The 23,467-nt window shown below is 35.2% G+C and overlaps 1 protein-coding gene across 7 annotated transcripts in view; it reads left to right on the top strand.

The window, feature by feature from the left end:
* SLC9B2 (solute carrier family 9 member B2) overlaps positions 1-23,467 on the top strand; it is a 44,033-nt gene that overhangs the window by 7,561 nt on the left and 13,005 nt on the right. For 3 of the 7 annotated variants that reach the window (XM_019738896.3, XM_019738898.3, XM_019738892.3), the window contains exons 2-9: positions 4,168-4,275; positions 4,968-5,148; positions 11,882-12,052; positions 15,011-15,153; positions 15,993-16,120; positions 17,357-17,532; positions 21,296-21,402; positions 23,178-23,327. In XM_019738896.3, coding sequence (XP_019594455.3) covers positions 4,186-4,275; positions 4,968-5,148; positions 11,882-12,052; positions 15,011-15,153; positions 15,993-16,120; positions 17,357-17,532; positions 21,296-21,402; positions 23,178-23,327 — 1,146 coding nt within the window. In that variant the 5' untranslated portion in view covers positions 4,168-4,185. Of the gene's footprint in view, positions 1-2,226; positions 2,311-4,146; positions 4,276-4,967; positions 5,149-11,881; positions 12,053-15,010; positions 15,154-15,992; positions 16,121-17,356; positions 17,533-21,295; positions 21,403-23,177; positions 23,328-23,467 lie in introns of all 7 variants that reach the window. The other 4 variants (XM_019738897.3, XM_019738893.3, XM_019738894.3 and 1 more) reach the window with 3 other exon arrangements.

The following is a 23,467-nucleotide window of genomic DNA, read 5'->3' as shown; positions in this document are numbered from 1 at the left end:
TATATTTGAAAAATACTACTGTAGGAGATTCTAGGCAGTTCCCCATCTTTGAAAACCAGAAAAACAAAAAAATGACCTTAAACTGTGGCAAGTGGGATTAAGTTACCTAAAATCAAATTACCTGATTCTGTCTATGAAAAATATTATTACCGAGGAAAGCTGTATCATTTTCTATTCTCCAAACTTTAAGAATTGCGTAATTCTGTTTTGATATATTTTAAATTACATAAGAAAATCTTCTCATAAAAGTCCTAACAATACAGAACTACAGAGAATAAAAATGAGGATATGGAGAATAAAGACTATGCCAATTCCAGTTCACTCCCCAAAAGCAACTACTGTTAACAGACTTTTTTCCTATTGTTCACACATAGACAAATACAGAACTGCTCATGTTCTTGATGTGTTATTCTTCATCTATAGTTTTCTCTCAAGTGTGGAGGAAAGACTAAGGTTCCTTTGACGTTCACAGCTCTATGATTTTGGTGGCACATGTCCTTAATACTGTTAAATAAAGCTCAGATTAAGCCAAGATAATTTCCAACTGTGTGTATCAGTCCTGTAGTAAATTCTCTCTACTGAGAATGCTAAAGAAAGCCATGAATGGCCACCAGCCTTTGCATATGTTTTTAGAAAACACTTCACCTACTAACCTAGAAGCAAGTATGCAAGCACAGCATCATAACAGCCACGTCCCGTGGCTTAGGACGAGCCTTATTCTTTTATGGAAATATATATTTGAGTCACAGAACTTTGAATTCAGTAAATTTGAATTCAGTAAATTCACATTATTTACTGAATTTATGAAATCTATGTAATTTCACCATTTGACACAGGATAAATTTTTACCTAATGTTGTTTACAGGTTGTATATCAGTCTGAATAATACAATATCTTGATTGAGAATCAGAAAAGAAAACTGTTGCTTCTGAGAATAGGCACGTTTAGTGTTTAAAATATACCTTGCCTTCCTAGTTTTCAGTATAATTATCTGATATACAAAAATCCCTCAAAGCGTCTCATTTTAACTGAATATTTTAAAAAGAAAAGCACCTTAGTTCTTACTCTTAAGGCATACGTAAGTGGCAAGTGACCACTTAGCTGGTTATTGAGAATATGTATCAATGTCATGAGAATGGAAGTTCTATTTCTATTCATTTTGTTACCAATGTTGTGCGACTGAAATGGATTAGTATTTTGTTTGTTTGTTTATGATAAGCTCTATAACATCCATAACAATGGGAAAGAATAAAGCTAAAAATAATACAAGATAGAAAATAAAAATATTATATTGTAGAATGTGTTTTAAAATTTCTTGTGGAATGTATTTGCAAACTTTATGGGTATATATGAGTGCGATTTTAAACAAAATATTACAGCAAAAAATGTAAAAATATAATGCAGTGATTTGGTAGAAATGATATAAAGTCAAAAATATAGATTAAAAAACTCTCATTTTAGGAGTTTTTATACAGTTTTACTTTGAGGCTTGGCTGATACTGTCTATGTTAGTTGAAAAAAGTTATTTAGCTTTTCTAGGCTTTAGTTTTCTCATTTGAATATCAAAGTGATTAGAGTAGGTAATTTCTAACGACCTTTTCAACTTTTATTATTCCAGTAAACTATGATTCTTTGGTACTTGGAAGCTATCTAATTTATTCGTATTTCCCCATTTTTTAATATCTCCATTGCAGAAACCCACATCTCAGATCAATTCTCACCCCCCCCCCAGTTTTATCGAGATATAATTGACGTGTAACATCATATTAGTTTAAGTATACAGCATAATAATTTCATGTGTGTATATATTGTGAAATAATTAACACAGTAAGTTTCGTTAACATCCATCATCTCACATAGTTACATTTTTGTTTCTTGTGCTGGGAGCTTTTAAATCAGATCTAACAGTGCTCTTGAACCTTCACTGGAACCAAGGATTTTAAAAGACTTCCATGAACACAATGAAAAAATAAAGTCCATAAACTACAGTATTTCTCTTAAACAACATTGTTGAAAAACAAAGTATTTCACTTGATGTTCTGGATAACTGACACCTATTTTATTGAATGCCAAACTTTTTTTTATTTTAACATTCTCTTTAAAGAAAATCTCTAAACTGTACTATATATTTTAATGCCTTTTAAAACAGGAAATATTTTCATATCATTTTTCCTTTTCATCTTCTAGAAGATGTAAAATCACCTTTCTAAACTTGTTATTATACAGGGAACCCTTCAGGGCCAATTCAAGTATGAAGGTTCTTACTAAGGATTCATTTTGTAGCAACTGAAAGAAACCCAATTCAAACTGGTAAGGAAGTTACTGGCTCACCTAATTGTTTTGTTGACCCAGTAAAGTTTCCCCTTACACCCAACTGGCTTTCATGCCTCTATGCCTTCAAGACAAGGATTTTCTAAGGCCAACATCATTTTCCTGTCATAATGCCATTCTTTCTCATTATGAGTTTAAATTTTGGAGTAAGTTTTTAAATTTAAAAAATTGTATACACCTATGTACACATGTATTCATATATATAGGTATATATATACATATATATGTATATATGTGTATATATGTATATGTATATATGTATATATATATATATATATATATGCATTTACTATATATAATATAAAATAAAAATCAAACTAAAGTTTTTTTGAGATGCCACTCTTGCTAACATTGTGTTTTGTATAATAAGAAAAATGGTAGTTATGGTGATGATGGTGGTAGTAGTGGAAAGGATATAGTTTTCTTTGAAATTTTAAATGCAGACATCTTGGCGCTTTGTTAAACAGAAAATGATTCCTTGGGGCAGCCATCCTATCTAATTAACCCTTGTCTTTATGGCCTAGCATAGTGCCTGGCACATATTAGGCACACAAATATGTGTTGAATTAGATTTTTCCCTTCTCTTGTATAATTTTTTTCTTTGGTTGTACCAAAGTTTGTAGTTTTTACCTCTATTATAATATTCATCATGCTTGTTGCATTAGGAAAAAGTTTGGTTACTAGTAAAAAGAAAACTTGACTGATAGTGGTGTAAACAATTACCTCAAATCTGGCAGACCAGGACTGATGCAGTGACTCAAGGATGTCATCAAGGAACCAGATCCTCCGGTCTTACTTACCTACCTTCTTTGGTACAGGGCCTTTTAGTCTCATGGTTGAAAGATGGCTGCTGGCCCTCCAGGTAATGTATCTAGATTCTAGGAAGAAGAATGGAAATGTTAGAGGGCGAAAAGTAAACAGTATGATCCTCGAAAGCTTTGCCTTATTATTTGGGAATGAAAGCCCTCCCCAGGGACTGCCACTTGTGTCTCATTACAGACAGCTCTGACACATGGCCACCTCTAACTGCAAAGTGGCTAGGAATTGGAGTACTTCGTTCTCAGCCTAGATAGTATCAGAAGCCCAAGGAGAAAGCATTGTAGTGGGTGTTGATGGAGCAACATATAGGTCTGCCTTATAAGATTTTTAGTTACTTAGTATTAAGTTGTTGGTTCTTTTTCTTTTTTTCTGTCGTACTGTAAGCCTATAGAGAACAAAGAGTATGTTTTGGTATCTTTGAATTGCCCACAATAACTAGCAAGTGACTATCATTGTACTTTTTACAGTGTCTAAGACATTATGGCTACTCAAATCAATATTGTTGTATTTTCTTAACTTTTATTTAGAAATAAGAAACAGGCAGGAATTAGTGAGTGTAGTTTCTCTGAAAATGATGGAATCCATTGATTTCTCTTTAGTGACTCATTTCCTCATCAACATTGGAAAATCAGCTGGAGCTTTTCTGTTTCATTGAGTTGGTCCATTAGAGTGGACTATTTAATGGTAATATTACTTGGAATATTTGAAGTAGAACTCAAAAAAGACATGTGGGAAAGAAATCATAAAAAGTATGATGGTCAACAAAGGCTTTTTCAAGAGAAATAAAAAGGTAGATAAGAATTAGGATAAGATATTTTAATAATAACAAAAAGATTAGCAATTGAAAATTAAGAATAGTCTACTTTAAAATATTTTAGCCAGTCAGAGTTCTAAGGGAAAAAATAAGTACTATTCATTGATTCAAATTGCTGTTTAATTTATTCATTTAAATCTCAAATTGCTGTTCTATATCTATACTATTTCTCCTCAATACAGATCTTATTCTTTGTCCCTCAGCCATCTTAATTATAAATCATGGGGGATCAAGATAAAACAATTGACGGTGAAGAATTGGAACCATCAGCAGGAGTGAATCACACAGCTTCTACATATCAAGAAACACAGGTAAATCTATGATTAAATGGAGAACATCCCAACTGTTTCTTTAAGGAAGAGACTATATATTTCCAAGTCTATGACAGAATTATGTTCTCTTCATTCTCTATCACTCAGTTAACAGTTCTCCCCATTTCTAATCCCAGAATTCGTGCAGTTCAGGTTAGGTGTGAATACCAGCTTTTCAGATATTCATTAGCAGCTGGCTTAATATGAGGCTGGAAAAATGGAGAACCCGTGAAATTCTGTGTGTTCTCAACCCAACCTCTAGTATGGTTCTGGTTTCTTCCTTCTCTCTTTTTATTGCTTAAATTCAAGTAGATAAGTGAATGTGAATTTGTTTTCATGACAAATAGTATATTTTTCTGAACCACTGTTATAAATTTACCAACTATTGCCTTGCATCATATCTTAAATAGGCTAATTTTAAACCTGGTATTACAAAACATAATGAAATTTTATATGACTTAAGCATTTATAATGATACAAATAGTGACTCAATGGTAAACACTCCCAACATAGTGTTTATTTCAAGCATTAGCTAATTAGCTAGTAATAAAGCTGTGTATTTCCCCTTTAAAATGTTAGCCTTGTTTCTAATACATAATGGGAATTTGACTTGTGATATCATATCTCAGTAACTAAAAAAATGTATAGCAAATATACAGTATTAAGGATTTTTTTAATTGCTTGAAACACAGGAGGAAACAGTTATGAACATCAAAGTTGTAGATGGAAATGAACCAACAGAAGGAAGTAACCTTTTGACTAGCAGTGAAAAAAGGCTACAAGAACCACCAACTGAATCAAATCATTTTCAAAGACTAAGGCAAACATTCGCTTGCCCTCCACGTGGTTCACTGGATAGAGTAATAACAAATGGTATGTAAATGGTAAGGATGAGTTCAAAGAGAGAGGGTAAAAGATGAAGTTATATAATGGGAGATTCCAAAATAAAATGGTTTCAAGGACAAAAAGAAGTTGACTCCCCTCTCAAAAACTACTATGGGACAATTCACAATGGGATGTAGCTCGGCTCCACACAGTCATTCAAGAGCCCAGGCTGAAGGGCTCCACCGTCTTTCACACAGGCTTCCTAAAGTACTATGGTCACCATCATCCCAGCTGCCAGGAAGAGGAAAAGAGTAGGGATCAAGGGCCTTTTCCTTTTCTGTATCTGAGTAATTTCACAAGGTTATGTTAGAGCTCTTGTGAGAAGCACTACATAAACGTTGGTTGTTATTACTGTAAGCTTATGCAACTAATGTTGAGGAGAACACAGCTCAGTTTATACTTCCAAATGAATCATGTCATTTTATAAGTAAGGATCTTGGCGTACAATTCGACTTATGCCAATAGAGCTGTTATTGCTTAAAACATCTTTGAGATTTTTCTTTGGGAATTTTTCTTTTAGGAGTGGATTTCATTTTTGGGGGCAGCCAAACATTATTCTAATACCAATTTGATGAATAAATGAATGTTCAAATTGAGTACTGCTATTTTTTGTTCAAAAAGGAACTGTATTTGTGTGTATTATGTATTTTGGAGGATGTGTAGTATAGAAGGAAAGAGGAGAAAGGGTTTTAATATTGTCTATAAAGGCAAATTTAAAGACAATTTCAAAAATTGTGTTGAGGAATGGCAGCTTCATTAGAATAAATATAATGCCTCCCAAAGTAAATAGGTTAAAGAAAGAATATGATACATTTGATCTAGAAGTTATGTTTACTGAAAAATCAGATTCTCTTCTTTATAGTTACATTTCATTTGGGAACTCTGAAAGATACTTTTACCATTCTCAAGTGGAGCAATGGAAGCCAAGTATAATACCTTATGCTTTAGGCTCTAGATATGTTTTCAATAAAATCAGGCAAGTTTCTAAACTAGCATGAGAAAAAAATTTTCAAACTTCTTTTAAAACATGTGGAGAAACCATGTTCCAAAATATACAGTAGTTGATATGGCAACATAATGTAATTCCTTTTTATCCTTTTTATTATTTTTTTAAAACTTTTACCATTCAAATTATGGTACATTTCTAGTTAAAACATTTATGGTAAAATAAATACAGATTGAAATAAGGAAAGGGTATAATTGACTGATGTGATTTTGAGACTTATTTTTTAAAATTCTATCATTATCCGTAAAGGTGCCAGATGCAGTATGTAAGTATACTTATACAATATATAAAAACCTTCTCACTTGTTTTCCTGTACTTCTCTTCCTGAGGCTTATAAAACTGCTTTTTTCATATACTCCTTCATGTATACATTCAGTATATGTACATAGATATTCTTTTTTTTTTTTAATTGGGGTGACAATTGTTAGTAAAATTACATAGATTACAGGTATACAATTCTGTATTACATCATCTATAAATCCCATTGTGTATTCACCACCCAGAGTCAGTTCTCCTTCCATCACCATATATTTGATCCCCCTTACCCTCATCTCCCACCCGCCTCCCCCCTTAAGAAGTAAATCTTACATGTGAAAAAACAATTTTTCAAAATCGTAAATGAGAAACAAATTAACTGAATTAAATGTGCTTTAGAGAAACCTTATAAATGTACATTTACTATGGATTTAGAACTGGATTTTGAATATGGGAAAAGAAAGGGAGGTTTAAATTTTTTTAAAAGTGGCCTTAAAGTAGAAAAAATTGTTTAAATTGACACAGTATTTATTCTCATCAATATATAATTTATATTACCAATATGTATTTACTGACACAGTAATAATTTGTTCCCATCAATAAATGGGTAACCAGGTCTCATATATGAGATATTAAAAGTTCCATTGAAGTAGAAAGCTCCTAATTCTGCCTTGCTGAATTTAGTATAAAGTTGAGTTTATACTGTAATAAAGTAAAATTTAGTAGCTGGCAATTCTTGCTTTCCTATTGTACCTCCAAAACTTCATAGGAATTTCAGCCCTTATAGCCAGTTGGAAATTACTAAAGACCCTTTAGTTGTTTCACTGCAATAGCATCATAAGCCTAGAAAATTTGGGATAATTCTGTGAGGGTTTGAACAATGGGACATAGTATTCCATCTCTAGTAATATGGTAACAAGACTCAATGAACAATCTTTTCACTTCTACCAATGAAAACATCTGAAAAAAATATATAAGTATTTTTTTTACAAAGGAAATCGGTACGAATTTTAATCTGCATGGTAGATAAAAGGTTACTATTTACATATTTTTAAAGCTACGACAGATCACTACAATAAGGATGAATAGCAAAATGGGAAAACAACCTGCACAGGCAATTGGAATAAAAGTGCTAGAACACACAACACTTGCCTATTGTTCTTCCACCCGGTCGGCCCCATCTGTGATTAGGAAAAAAATATTTTAAGTCTTTTTCAATGTACCTTTTGCCTGTCAAGAAAACATGAAATCATCAGACACCAAAACAAAGCATTAGTAAAAGAGATAAATAAGTACTCAATCTGGCTTTTACCCTAGAGGATTCTGTAAAACACCAATGAACTTGAGATTCATTTTGAGACTCTTGAGAGTATAGGAGGCTATGCTAAAGCCTGCCCAGGTTGGAAGAAGTGTAACAGGAGAAATCCTCCCTCACCCACACAATGTTGGAATCCAATGTGATGGTGAATTTGAGGTAAACCTGTCTTGCAGATGGGGCCTGCAACTAAACCTGTCTCAACGGGGCTGACTGGGGAAGGGAGAGTCATCACTAAATATACAACTTCATGCTGATTTGTGCTCCAAATTCACAGAAAAAAATCAAGCTGAGAATATGTCTACAGTAGCCTCTGATTATAAATGTCTAAGTACACTGTAGAAGTGAATTCAGATCCTACCTGACAAAACTCACATTCAATGTAAATCTCCAACAATTCTCAAAGATAAAGTTGTAAGGAAGAGGTCACTCGCACAAAAATACAAACAAAGAAAAATCACAACATGCACAGGAAACATTTCAAAAATTTGCATTTTCAGAAAATAGAATATAAAATATTTTCGATTTCTGTAAAGAAGTTAAGGTGAGATAGCAAATATGAGTACAAAACATGTAGCTATTTAAAAAATGAACAGATATTTTCTAAGAACCAAATTGAATTTCTAGAAATGAAAGATATACTGTGTTTCCCCAAAAATAAGACCTAGCCAGACAATCAGCTCTAATGTGTCTTTTGGAGCAAAAATTAATATTAAGACCCAGGATTATATTGTATTGTATTGTATTGTATTGTATTGTATTGTATTGTATTGTATTGTATTGTATTGTATTGTATTATATTATATTATACCTGGTCTTATAGTAAAATAAGACCAGGTCTTATATTAATTTTTGCTCCAAAAGATACATTAGAGTTGATTGTCTGGCTAGGTCTTATTTTCAGGGAAACATGGTAGTAATTGAAATTTAAAACTCAATGGCTAAATAAGGCAGCAGATTAAGTGATAAGAGAATTGGTGAACTAGCAAATAAATCTAAAGTGAGTATCTAGGATGCAGTATATACAGACATAGATGGAAAATATGGAAAGTAGGGTTAGCAACACAAAAAAGAGTGAATAATCATATTTCTAGGTGAAGAGAATAGGAAGCATGGGGAAGAGAAAATATTTGAAGACATAAAGACTGAATTTTCCAGAATTAAAGAAAAACATAAAAACTAAGCCAACCAAAAGGAAGCCAGACCTAAATATAACATACTCAAAAACAGTCAAAGAAAAATTCCCTAAAAGAACTGAAATTAAACTTGAAAAGAAAATTAACAGTGAAAGCCAAAAAACCAAGGAATAATATTTTCAAGGAACTCACAGAAAGTGACTCTCAACCTAGAATTGTATACCCCAAAAAATTGTTATCTCTTAAAAATGAGAATAAAGATAATTGAAGACAAATGAAACAATTTACTACCAACAGATCTTAATGCATACTCTGTTGCAAAGTGTTTCTGTACCATGAATCGGCTCATATGCAATGATAAATATGGATTGTGTCAGTATAATATGCAATTTGCATTTTTGTATATATTCTTTCTGGCACATTAATATTTTTCACCATCAAGCAGTAGAAGTGAATGCAAAGTGAATTGAAAAAAAAAAAAAAAGAAGAATCGGGTATATGCTTTCTTATAATTACAGGTAAAGCCTTACTTTTAAAAAGCTGAAATCCCTGTGCAAGGGCCTTCTTTTCAGGCAGTTAGTTGCTGATTTAGGGATTTCAAAGACTTTTAAACTTTCCACAACATTAAGCTATCTAATGAAGAAAAGGTCTTTCTCTTTAGAATGCTGGGTTTCCTGTCAGACTCTTGTTAGCATTGTGCTGGGAAGATGAGGGTGAAAGTATCAATGCATTTGGGTTGTGGTCCCCACTGGTCCCTCCAGTCTCTGTGATAGTCAGGACTTGCTGTCTAAAAGTATTAGGCTGATTTCCTCAGCCAGGAAATTGTGCCTAACAGTCTCCTCTCTAGTCTCAAATACAGGAAATGGTTTTAACCAGGTTTTTTTTCAAGTTCTATTGCCGGAAGATGTGGGCGGGGGTGGGTGAGAAGGATTGGGCTTCTTCACTGCCCCTACATTGGCAGCCTATCCTAAGTGCCAGAAAGATGGAGCCAAGCTTACTGATGTGGAATTTCTTCATACTCATCTGGGTAACTGACTGTGTGATAGGTAAGGAGTCTGGGGTGTTCATACTCATCTGGGTAACTGACTGTGTGACAGGTAAGGAGTCCGGGGTGTCTCAGAATCTTGGGAAGGCTAACACGTTACCTCTCCCCAACCACCGGATTATAGAGGGCACCTAAGTAGAAGGTACAGAGAAGGAAGTTGAATCCTGTGTTCTACCTCTTGTCCATGACCCGCCAGAGCCCCATTTTATGCTTCAACTGTGCTCGATCTATACAGAGAGTTTGGAATGGTGGTCTCCTATCACTCAAAGTCTTTGACAGTTAATTCTGGGAAGAATAGAGTGGCCTGACATTTGAATGTTATCAGGATACTAACGAACAGATTCCTCAAGAAATTTTATTTTCCAATGAATTTAGTTTTCCACTGTACCTACCAGCTGTTAAGATAATGCTAAAAGTCTACTAGAAATCTCTCTAAGACCAGGTACATGTGCCTGAGATGCCAGTAACTCATATACGAAACATTGGGATAATTTAAGATCTAAGAAAAGTTTAGCTTCAAAGATGTATATTTTGTTTTGTACTGCCTCAGGAAATAATAACTGAAACTTCTTATATGTGCAACTTTATATAAATTTTGGAAATATAAGCATGCTTACTTTCAGAACGCTAAAAAAAAAATGCTACCTAATGTAATTGCATGTTGATGAAGAAGCTGACAGTACAAATGAAGACACTGTCAACACTTTTTCCTCAGTTAATAAAGCCAAACATTAAAACAATATTTGATTGGGCGGCTGGATGGCTCAGTTGGTTAGAGTGCGAGCTCTCAACAACAAGGTTGCCTGTTCAATTCCTGCATGGGATGGTGGGCTGGCCCCTGCAACTAAAGATTGAAAACAGCGACTAGACTTGGAGCTGAGCTGCGCCCTCCGCAACTAGGTTGAAGGGCAACTTGGAGCTGATGGGTCCTGGAGCAACACACTGTACCTCAATTTAAAAAAATATATATATATATGTATATGTGTGTGTGTGTGTGTGTGTGTGTGTGTGTGTGTGTGTATATAAAATCAATATTTGATTGATGGAGAAGACTACAATATGGATCAGATTTTGATGGAACTACTCCCTATTTAAAGCAAAGCCCTCAAGATTGTACGTCGTGTAACAGAAAATGTGGTTCCTGGGTTTAAGTCTGTGAAGAAGAGATTGATGGTGAGAGATACAAATGTCAGTGGAGATTTAACTGTCTTGGTACTTTTTTAAGGATTGTTACTGTTTTTGTTAGTTCTTTGGTCACAAGTTTTATGTTTTAAGTGATCTGCTGAACTCTGTTTTTCCCATGAGCCTTTCTGTTTTCAGTGTACAAATTTGTAGAACACAAGGTTTTTAAATAGGGAAACATATTTCACTTTCTAACAGAAATGACTCCACCAAAGGGAATACTTTGGGCAGCAAGATAATTGTCCCAATGAAAGGTGTGAGATGCCATAGTGAATGATGATTAAAAAAAATACTTACCTATGTGGGTAATTCTAAACAAACATTTACTATAGAAAAGAAACAATGTTTAATTCAAGGTAGAACTAAAATACTGGAATGTAATTGTTCAAGTATTCTCATGTTCCTGCAAAGAGGGTAAAGGTAGTAATTGTTTCTCTTTTAAATATTAACTAGTAATATATTTATGGTAAAATTATTTTTAAAAATAAGGAAATGTGAAAGAAAAATCGAGATACTAGTTCCTTCTGGCACTGTGAAAGGAGATGGACGGTGGGATTAGGAGAAGGGCACAGTAGTGGATTCAAATCCACTGGCAATATCCTATTTCTTTAGATAGTTGGTAATTACCCAGTTGTCATATTACTGATGTTCTTTTAAACTTACACATAGTTATAAGTATTTGTATGTGTATTCAATATTTATTTTTTAAATATTCTTAGATTATATTAAAACCTGCATACAACCACTTATGGGTAGAAACTAATTTTCCTGGTTTATTTCAGTTACCATCGTTGTTCTTCTGTGGGCTGTAGTTTGGTCAATTACCGGCAGTGAATGTCTTCCTGGAGGAAACCTATTTGGAATTATAATCCTTTTCTATTGTGCCATCATTGGAGGTAAACTTTTGGGGCTCATTAAGTTACCTACACTGCCTCCACTGCCTCCTCTTCTTGGTAAGTACTAAACACTCTTGTTTTTTTTCAGAGTAAATCATATTAATCATATTTTTAAAATAGTAGGTTGGAAAGCTTTTGGAGATAAAGGCATAAACTGTTTCTGTATTTTCTGTGCTGCACCTAAAATTGATAAATTTTGAGGAGTTTTGTGAGCCAGTTCTTAAACATGGCAACTTCAAAAAATTAAATTATATATACTTACAACTATATAACTTGCATTAACCACAAAAGCAATAAATACTCAAAATTGTCATGTTCTAATTATTTTACTACATTTCTCCTTATCTCTGCTCTTGAGATTATGGAAATATTATATAATGGTGTGCCGGTAGCATCATGTTGGTAGCTTAACATGGGCCATGGTGGAAGTATCTATAATACAGCATCAGCAAATGCTACAAGTCAGTACTTGATATATTGAAATTACATTACTGACAAATGGGTGAAGTCCCAAGAAGTATTTTCATTGTTTCATTTTTATCTTATTCATTAATATTAACATAAACAAAAATATCAACCAACATTCATGGTGACACCATATTTGCTCATTAGTGATGTAACTAATGTAAAAATTCTCTACTAAGTTTTTTTTCAATAAGGATTTGCTACAAAATAACGTGGGAATTGATGAAATAAGATTGACCATGTATTGATAATTTTTGCATATTTAAACCACTTCGATAATACAAATTAAGAGAGAAAAAAAGGATATTTAACAAAGAAGGTGTTCTTTCTTTCACAACCAAGGGAGAAGCCCCCATGAGCTTACAGGCAAGAAAGCGACACCTGCCAAATCATAATCAGGTAGCCACATCAACTCAGACCATTGACAAAAGAAACAGTGTCCCAGATAAATTATTTTCACATTCATTTTGGGAATAAAAATGCTCCCTTGTCTTCCCTAAAACTCCTGAAGAAACTGTTAATATATTTTTGAGTTCTTATAAGATTATTATTACTCCTTTTGATTTCAGGTAATTATATGCTATAATCATTGTAGGACTGGTTTAGACCCACATTTTAAGTTTCAGTACGTTCCTATTGTCATATTAATGAAATGTAAGCTTAGTGCAGCATTTTTGGCTAACAATTCATCAATATCTATAAAAATGATATACACCTGTACGCTGGAGCCTAGCATTTCCACTGCTAGGAATTATCCTGTGTATATTCTTGCACGAACCTACAAATATGTAAGGTCCATATGAACAGGGACCATGTTGGTCTAACTCAGCTCTGTATTACCAAGGTATCATACCGATCTAGCCTGTCTGGCACTTAATAAATACTTGATATGTGAACTGGCCCATTATAGGTCCAAAAAATTATGATATTTCCAAGCAATGAGATACTATTGCAAGTATTCAAAAGTATAAGGCAAATATATATGTGCTTCATTGGGAATATGTCCAGGATATATGGTTAACTGGGAAAAGAACCAATTGCACACTGGTATATAAATATGCTCCCATTTGTGTCCAACACAAAAGAGCACGCAGACACACACACACACACACACACAGAGGCATGCTTAAATAGGTAGAGAAACTTCCTGGAAGGGCACAGAAAACCCTTCACAATGGCATCCTTTGGGGAATGAAGATGGAACGTTGCATTTGGGGCAGGGCATGTAGTTGTTACTTTACCCTTGTCTGTAATGTTTTAATTTTACCATGAGCGTATACTATTATCATCATTATTCTTTTAAAAAACAGCTACTATAGGCTAATTCATACTTTCAAAAATTCTTGAAAGACCATGATTGCAGACTTCAGAACTTTTAAGACCTTCTTCTAGGTAAAATGGCAGTGATGAGAGATGCCTGGGAGTGATGCTTCCTTGCCTAATGGTATCTGAAGCAAGTCACAAAAAGCTATACTTATAATCCGTCTCTAATCTTGTAGCTTACATGTAAAGCACCCCAACTTTAGTAAATTTTAGTCATTTAATATGTGGTGCTGATAAGACATGGTGCGAAGAGGGTCCTGCTAGAAAAGAGAGGGCAGAAGCCTCGCTGTGTCTGACAGAGAAATCTTCCCCGTTATACAACAGGCATGTGGTATCCACCATGGCAGAGTTCTCTCCCAGCTACTCAGCTTCCTCAGTCACACTCCAAAAGTTAGCATGTGTCTCACCTTCTCTTCATGCATTGAAAGACACTGCTGTGTCTCCCATAAACTTCTCTACTCCCCCAGCCCTGTCTTCATCGCCTTTCCCTTCTGGACCCCTCTGACTCAGCCGTCCTGTCTCAGCTTGTACAACGCCTCCTCATACTGCCATAAAATTGAGACTGTCAGTTTGTCTTGCTCCCCTGGAGGCTGAAAGCTGGTTGAGGTGTAATACTTAGTGTTTGTTCATTAAATCTCTAATACTTTCTACAATGTCTCAAATACTGAAGGCATTTGGTAAGTGCCGGATGATTGAAAGAAGAGGCACCAGATGACAGGACAGAGCAATGTCCATTTCATCATAACTCATTGCTAAGCCTTTGTGGTAAAGCAGGTTATGTGTTTTTTATTAAATTATCTGCTTTAAAGGTTAAAATAGAGCCCATGTAGGTATTGATTGATATTTCAGATAATCTGATGTAGCAAATAATTTCAGGAGCTGTTTGCTATTTGCACACAAAGGGATGACCGAATTGGGATTTTTATTACAACATTTTATATTTAGAATTTGATCACACCTTTTATCCAAATACTGCATTCTGTTTCTCTCTTTCCAATTCAGTTATTCGAATCTATCATTTTTGTCTACATATTAAAACCTTTTCATAGCTCCTTTCATTTATCGTATTGTTGTAATTTTTAAAGTTTAACATAATTTAATCTAGGGACTAAACATAAAGGAAGTGGTCCTGAGATTATAAGGTAGTCTCTTTCACATCTAAGGTGCTGAAAAATATTTTCTGTGTTTGAAAACTAACTAAAGTGTCGTTTGACCTCTCCATTCTAGGTATGCTCCTTGCTGGGTTTCTCCTCAGAAATACCCCTGTCATCAGTGATAATGTACAGATCAGGCACAAGTGGTCCTCCTCTTTGAGAAGCATAGCCCTGTCTGTCATATTGGTTCGTGCTGGCCTTGGGCTTGATTCAAAGGTATTGAAGTGTACACTTTTAACTATGGACTGGGAATTTTGTTCCTCCAATACTACAAGTATGTAGAATCACTGAGCTTTAGGGAATGGATGTGGACACTTTGTCTGGCATTCTCAAGAAGAGAATGCAATTTATATCATGCAGCACTATCCCCGGAAGATGTTCCCATATTCTTTCTTGGAGAAAAGTGGAGTTACTGTCTGTCAAGGACAGCACCAAGAATAAAGGCTCTTCCTTTCTCTGACAGAGATATAGGCCACAGTTATAATAATGGTGGTGAGAGAGAAGACATGATATTTTTGGTGTGCAAAGCCCTGTACAAGTGTTAAGGGTAACTATACTGGCTCAGGAAACTGCCTAGTCTATAAAATGAGTCTCAAGTTGCTTTCTTGAAATGCTTCTATTCACGTATGTTTTTGAATGTGGGAACAAATGTTCTTGGGGTTGAAGGTCTTTAACTTAGGTTCATTCTGGGCCCACAGATTGTACATAGACCTAACACCAAGAGGGTTAGACCAACTAATGTGGAGATTATAAGCAGCTTGCCTGGATTCAAACCTAGCTCCACAACTCACCAATTTCATGATCTTGGGCACATTATTTTAACTTGTGCCTTTTCAGATGAAGACATCTAAAAATTGGTGGTAATAATATTACCTATGTCATAGGGTTGCTATGAGAACTAAATAAGTTATCTCTAAAACTTAGAATACTGAAATGTTTGTTAAATAAAATTCATGATGATCTACACATGGTCTGAATACTGAAGAAAAAGCATTTAATGTCATTTTCTTTGCATGTCTTTAGATTATTTTAGTATGTCTATTTTTCTATTTCAGGCTCTGAAGAAACTGAAGGGTGTTTGTGTACGGTTATCCATGGGTCCTTGTCTTGTGGAGGCTTGTACATCTGCTCTTCTTGCCCACTTCCTAATGGGTTTACCGTGGCAGTGGGCATTTATACTGGGGTAATGATTTTTCCTTGTCCTATGAAAATATGCTAGGACTTTTTCTGCTTCTGTACAGGAGAATACATAATAACGTTTTATTAAGGACATCAATAAACACAACATGGATATTCCAGCATAATATTACAACTGTTGATATTCCAGCATATGAATATTATAACTTCAAAATATAGTATACTTCTTTGTTGGTGCTAAGTTTTACAGAGGTTATAACAATTTAAACTATTGAGGACGTAGTTGACTTTTACCAACACCTGATTCCATGCTGGTGAGAGGGCTACGGGCTCTCACTTCATAGTCTGCACGAAAGATGGTAAATACCTCAGCAGTGATCAACACCCAACTCTCTTTTCTTCCTTCTTCTGTCACCAGACTATTGTGATCAGGTGGTGCTGCTGTCTCCCCCCCCCCCCCCCCACTGTTAGTTCTTACTTCTAATGCTTAAGGGCCCTGAGAGGTAAATAAATACGAAAGTACTTAGTAAGAATTTAGTACTAGTAAGTAGGCAAGAAGTAAGTTCTTCTCATGGTTAAGACTCTGGAGCTATACTGCCTGGACTCAAATCCCAGCTCTCTGACTTCCCAGTATGTGATCTTTGGCAAAGTATCTAATCCCTGTGCCTCTGCATCCTCATTTGCAGAATGGAGATACTGATTGTAGCTACATCACAGGTTTGCTGTGAGGATTGAATTAGTTAATATATGTAAAGTGATTAAAGTGGCGTTTGGCACATAGTAAGCATTATAAAATGCTTCTGCTGTTACCACTGCTGCTATTATTAGTATCGATGTCACTGCATGGTGGCCTTCCCCTTCTAGTCGGTTGTCTTATTTTACATACCAAGTCCTGATAGAAGGCCCAGCATCACTGAATTCCAATTCAAAAATCCATGGCCATGTTTTTTAAACCTCATGCCACAAATGTTTTGTTTCTTTTTAAGGTGGATTCCTAAAAAAATGGGGGTGGACCTAACCCCATTAGGTCTTCTAGGCCACCCATAAATATATCTATTTTAGGCAACAAAAGTGTGTTTCCAGTTCAGGCCACACTTGGAAAAAGTGTTCTGTCGGACTTGTGTGTGTGTGTGTGTATTTCTGATTTGGTGGATCACCGCCATTTGAAAGACTGGTTCTCTAAAGTGTAACCTCTAAAAGAGTAGAGGGTATTATAATTTCAATAATAATGATGACGACGAGTAAGATACTATCATAAATGTTTAAAGTGCTACCTGCTTAGTTTTGTCGTAGGTGCTGTCTCTCCAGCTGTCGTGGTGCCTTCCATGCTCCTTTTGCAGGGAGGAGGCTATGGTGTTGAAAAAGGTGTCCCGACCTTACTCATGGCTGCTGGCAGCTTTGATGACATTCTGGCCATCACTGGCTTCAACACATGCTTGGGCATGGCCTTTTCCACAGGTAAACTGATCAGTTCACAATGTGCTGTTCTCTCAAGTTCTAGAGACATAGATTGTGATGATATAAGCATGGGATGTTTGCTTGATGATTGATTATGGCAAATTAAAATAATGAAAGCAACTCCTAGTGTTAGTTCTCTACCAAAGGAAGAATCTCTAGCTTCCTATCTTGACTCTCTTCACCCACTAGACACAGGCTGCTCACGTGGTATGGGAAGTACGTTAAGAGTGGATGCAAAGTAGCAAAGTTTAAGGGACTACACTTGCTGCATGGAACTATCTGGGAAAGTTTAACCTTGGAGACTTCGTACAAGGGAGGAGTAGGTTTTTCAGTGAGCACAAATGACAGAGAGCAGTCGAAGTAGAAGGAACAATTTCTGTTCCCTCATCTTTAACATTTTACGGGTAATAACAACAATGATTTTAATGAGTATCTTATTAATACTTAAGTGCCTGATGTGGATTTATTTTGTTTTAAGTAGTAATAAAAGAGGAAGGCATTTTTTTCTCTCACTCTTATTCAACACCTTTATTGTGCTTTGGCAGAGCACACGTTTAAGTTCATTTTTTAATCTGTGTCCAAGAGTGGAAGATAAGATTTGCAATTTCATATTATTTACAAACTGTAATGATAGCCTAAATTTAATTTCAGATTATTCAGTGGGAACACACCTTAGACAGTTATGTATTCTCTCTCCACCCCCCTGTAGTTATTGTGGTGGCATAGAATTAATCCCTGGTCATTCACAAAAGGTGAAAGCATTCACACAACAGTCTACAAAGTGGGCAAGAAAAGGTTTTATTAAAGTTAGGAGGAGAGAAATACTGGCAAACTCGTTTGCCAGGGTAGTGCCTGATAGCGGCACTTAACTCCAGGTTAGCTTTTTCTTATATATGAAAGGGGGAGTCAGGCAGGCAGGTTTGAGGGCTGACATCACTTCCTGGGGTCTGGTCTGTTTGAAGACGATGTTAGCCAGACTCTGGACATGGACTCAGCCATTGTGGCCTGGGACTTTAATGCACCACCAGTAAATACTGCAAGGGAGTTGTAAATTGGATTCCAGTGTCCAGACAGCTGAAGATTAAGAAATTGCTCTTTCCCAGGTTAGGATGTTGTGAATTAAAGAGGTATGGGTGGCCTTGAGAAAGGGAACGGAGTTCTTCAGTTAATCAGTGAGGGGAAAAACAAAGGGAAAACAAATGAATATCAGGATGGATCAAACTGCAAACAAACTAAGTCTAATTACAAGTGGCTAGATAGCGAGCTATATGGTGAGCTAAACTGCAAACTACCAGCTAAGTCTAACTGCGTTATTGATTCCCTGAACTTCACCCTTACAGTTATCTTATCATTTTGTGATTACATATGATTTATACTGATGACCTAGAACCTTATCTCACCCCATTGTCCCAGTTGCCTTACATCCAGTCCCTGCTGTGTCTCATTGGTAAATTAATCTGATCAAAACACAGCTTTCATAATGTTACCTTCTTGTTTAAGAACCAATGAGGATTCCCTATTACCTATTATATCAAATCTACACTCTCTTCTTTATTTTAACTCTGTTTGTACCTATCCAAATTTATGTTCTCACTGCTTTCCTGTCATATACCCTTAAAACAACGGTTCTTAGCCTCAGTTGCCCACCAGAATTATCTGGGAGGTTTTGAAACATATTCATATGTGGGCTCTGTCTTAGACCAATTAAATCAGAACCTTTGGGAATGGAAAACACAACTTTAGAATGTTGAAAAACAAATTCCAACCAAGTAAATTTGAAGATCTAATTGGCTTTATTAAGTGATTCACAAATTGGGCAGCATCCCATTTAAAAACTAGAAGGGCGCTGGGCAAGGAACCTATTAACAAAAGAAAAGAAAGGATTATTTTTAGACCAAGATGTCTTTGAGAGAGAGAGAGAGAGAGAGAGAGAGAGAGAGAGAGAGAGAGAGAGAGAGAGAAAGAGAGACAACGGTTTATATCATACAGATTGCCTCTTCTTTCTATGGGGGATGGCAAGGGCCCACATGACAGGAAATTCCAGGAAACTGTTGAACAAGAAATTCCAGACTGGTTGGTTAAGATTGTATTGCTGAGAGAGGTTGGACATGCAATTAACTCAGGTGGTATGATAGGCTTTAGCACACCTGATACCATTTAGGTCCTATGAATTCCTCTTTAACAAGAGCAACAGAGTTTGCATTAGAATCACGGGGGAGAGGGAAGAGCAGGGTCAGGGAAGGCAGTGGGAAGGGTGTGCTTGAGATTTGATAATCTGGGGGGATGGAAGTAAATTATTTTCTGTGATATAACGTGTCATTATCACATACTTTTGACAGTCACAAATTGTCTAACAGTTGTCTGAACTAAATAAAATTACTACAAAGGTACGGTATTTTTCAATAAGAGAGATGATTAAAACTGTAGGGCAAGAAAAACTGATTCCCCCATACCCATTTTAGGTTCATTGGCTGGGGTCCCTTAGAGTCAGATTAACTAGAGAAAAATAGTTTATTATCATGTGTGTTATGCTTACTCATGGGAATATTCAGTGATAAGTAACTCAAAGAATTGGTTAGAATTTGGGCTTATGTGGCATTTTGGCAAAGAACAGTAATTTTGTAGAGAATTACCAAAGGACTTGGAGCTTTATGGGCAGCAAATTGTGGAAAGGCAAATATGTATATGAGGAAACTAATGATCGGTGAGGGCTGGTGTTAGCAAAAATTGCGATGTAGATTCCTCTGGTGCTGTCTCTGAGCTGATGAGGGTCCCTCGTTGTCTCAGTGGTTAACTTTCATCCTTCCTGGTAGAGAGGGGAGACGGACACTCTTACAGATTTATATCTACCTTTTAAGCAAAAAGAGGGAGTGCAGGTAGTTTTTCGTGTATCTGTTTCTTCTCAGTTGCCTTCAGCTCAAAATAATCCTTATGCCAAAGCAGCATACTTTGAGGTAGCTTATTCTGTATCCTTCACTACAATAACAAGAAACCACAATAACTCCTCAGTGTGTGAAGAAGGGCTTTACGTGTTGATCAATTTTAATATAATTTTCTGCACAATGTGCTAAAAAGAGCTTTTTATTTAAAGTTGCTGAAATCTTTTATGTTATGGAGGAAAATACAGGTTCTAACTTACCTCTATTTTATGATACGTATTTCAAAGAAGCTAAACAACTGGGAAAAAAAATCTCTTCTACGAGCAATTTCAAAAATAATTTCCTTACAGATTTACTTTTAGAAAAAACATTTGAGAAGGGGTAAGTCTCCTATACTCACTGTACTAAGAAAAGAATCTTGATTTTAATTGCCACATTCTTAAATGACTGTAAATCTATACATATCAGAGCTACTAAAATAAGTGTATGTTTATTATTTAAAAATCAGGCTCTTAAATGGCTATTGGAAAACTATATCTGTCTACTCACCCAGCCTGTGCATATAATATAGCAGCACAAATGAGTAAAGTCATGAATTTTACTTTTCGTATTTTCCTAGGCCCTTTAAATAAATTTTTATGGAAGTAGATGTACAAAAAGTACACAAATCATAGCTTGTGCCTATTTTGAAATTTATTTCCCACATATGCATGCCTTTCTTATAAGAGAGGTCTGTTAGACATTTTAAATCACATATATTTAAGAATGTGAGAGCAGAGAAGATCTGTAAACTTTTCTTTCAATGTAATTTGATGATTCACGTCTTCTGCTTATTTATGGATTTAGAGTTTTATCTGAAGTTTTTCTTTTTATGTGTTTTTAAGGCTCCACAGTTTTTAATGTCCTCAGAGGAGTTTTGGAGGTAGTAACTGGTGTGGCAGCTGGATCTCTTCTTGGATTTTTTATTCAGTACTTTCCAAGCAGTGACCAGGTAAAGGAAATAATCTATGAGGAAGCTGTGCTCTAAAATGTAATTGGAAAAACATCTGGAACACTTCCCTCAAAGCCGAGGTGAAGGATGAGACTTAGGAAATGGCCCCCATTTTTCAACTACTTACTGTTTTATCAGTGCTGCCATGAGATTTATGAAGAGGACTAAATGTATAAGATTTTATTGCAATCCTGAATTTATTTTCTCTAGCTTATGTTCTGTACATTTCATATTTTACTGTAAAACAAATAACATCAATTCCAAAATGATAGGATATGCACGTTCTTAATTTTTTAAATTAATTTATTTTTATTTTATTATTTTTATTTATTATTCACAATACTCAATTAAATCAAGATATAAAATGGCTTTTCAAACTCCTTTTTTTGTATAAAAATACCTTAGATTGTACTACTATCAAAGATAGACCTTACTATTTCATTATAATATAGCGCAATATTTCTAACCCAGGAGATCAGAAAGTTCTTTACTGTACACAGTGATTTTTAATGAGAAACAAATGTTTTATTTGTTTCCCTTACCTTCCTAAATCTGTTACAATAGATAAACATAAAAATCCTTTTTTTTTCTGTAAGAATTGCATTTGAAGACTTCAGAGTATTTTGAACAGGATTGGAAATTCAATTATAGTAGAACCTTAAGTAAGAAAATGAATATTTCCATTATCGGTATGTTTATTTGAATTTTCATTGTGCTCTAAAAAATTCGAAGTAAAATTGTGTGCAAGCGATTTTATGAATGCATAAAAGAAAATGGCAGGATTTTTTAAAAAAATTACACAACCAAATAAAGGGAAAAATGATGACTTGCATTGGCTGCTTACTGTGTATAAAATGATGTGGTGCCGCTGTGCTCAATACAGCAGCTGCTAGCTATATGTAGCTATTACAGACATAGAACATACCCATAGACCGTGCAAATAAGAACATTCTATTGGAAAGCATTGGTCTAGTGCAATCCACATGATAACCCCTGATAGAAGTGCTATTCATATGACCATTTTACTGTTAAGGAAATCAAAGATTAGGGAGGTTTTTAAACAAGGACACATAGCTAGACTGTGGTGGAGCTGGGAATGAATTCAGTTAATTCACCTCAAGAGCCTGCATGCCTCCATGTCAAGCACTTTTAAAGACTTTCCTGCCTTCTAAAATAATCAAGAAGTTTAAAAGGCTGAACAGGGAAAAGTAAGGGGAGAGGGGCACAGATTTCGTAGATTTTAAAAATCAACAACAACAACAACAAAATCTACTCATTCTATAGCCTCTTAAAGCTTCTTGGTATTCAAGGACTTAGAAAAAAAAAGAAAAAACCAGGAAAGCATCACATTAAAGAGTAAACAAAGAGCCTAAAAATAATAGAGATATCATATCTTTAACCTTCACAAAATGCCCGTAATGTAACAGGGAGGAGGAAATAAAAGCCTCAAGAGACTAAATAACGTGTCACACATATGCCAGTGATATAAAATAGCTACAAGCTCATGTGTTTTTTTCTGCTATTCCATTCAGCCCTGTGAAATTCCGCCTTGATAATTGCAGAGGAAGCCAACTATTATTCCTGAAAGAGGAACCTAATTCATGCATGTGCTAACTCTACTTTTGTTAAGGAAAGGAAAGGAAATGTTATATCATGCATTTTTATGCACGGATACACACATTTTTGTTTTCCACTGAGTCCTAAAGATGGAAAAATCAGTAATTAAAAATAAATTATATGAAATAATTGAGTTAATCAACCTTTTTCTCCTCAAGGACAAACTTGTGTGGAAGAGAGCATTCCTTGTTTTGGGGCTCTCTGTGCTAGCGGTGTTCAGCAGCGTGTATTTTGGTTTCCCTGGATCAGGAGGACTGTGTACATTGGTCATGGCTTTCCTTGCAGGCCTGGGATGGAGCAGCAAAAAGGTGAATTTCATTTTAAGTTCTTCTCATGACTATTTTCTGATCGGATTAGTTTTCTCTTTGCAGATAATTTCTTAATATCAAATTAATAAAATGATTTAATCATAAAAGCTATTTTCTATCTATATACAAATGTATGCCCC

The sequence above is a fragment of the Rhinolophus sinicus genome, chromosome 1 (assembly GCF_057876585.1).
Source record: "Rhinolophus sinicus isolate RSI-liver-muscle chromosome 1, RSI-T2T, whole genome shotgun sequence".
NCBI lineage: Eukaryota > Metazoa > Chordata > Mammalia > Chiroptera > Rhinolophidae > Rhinolophus > Rhinolophus sinicus.
Note: the sequence above shows the minus strand (reverse complement) of the source record. Positions and strands in the feature narration are given on the sequence as shown.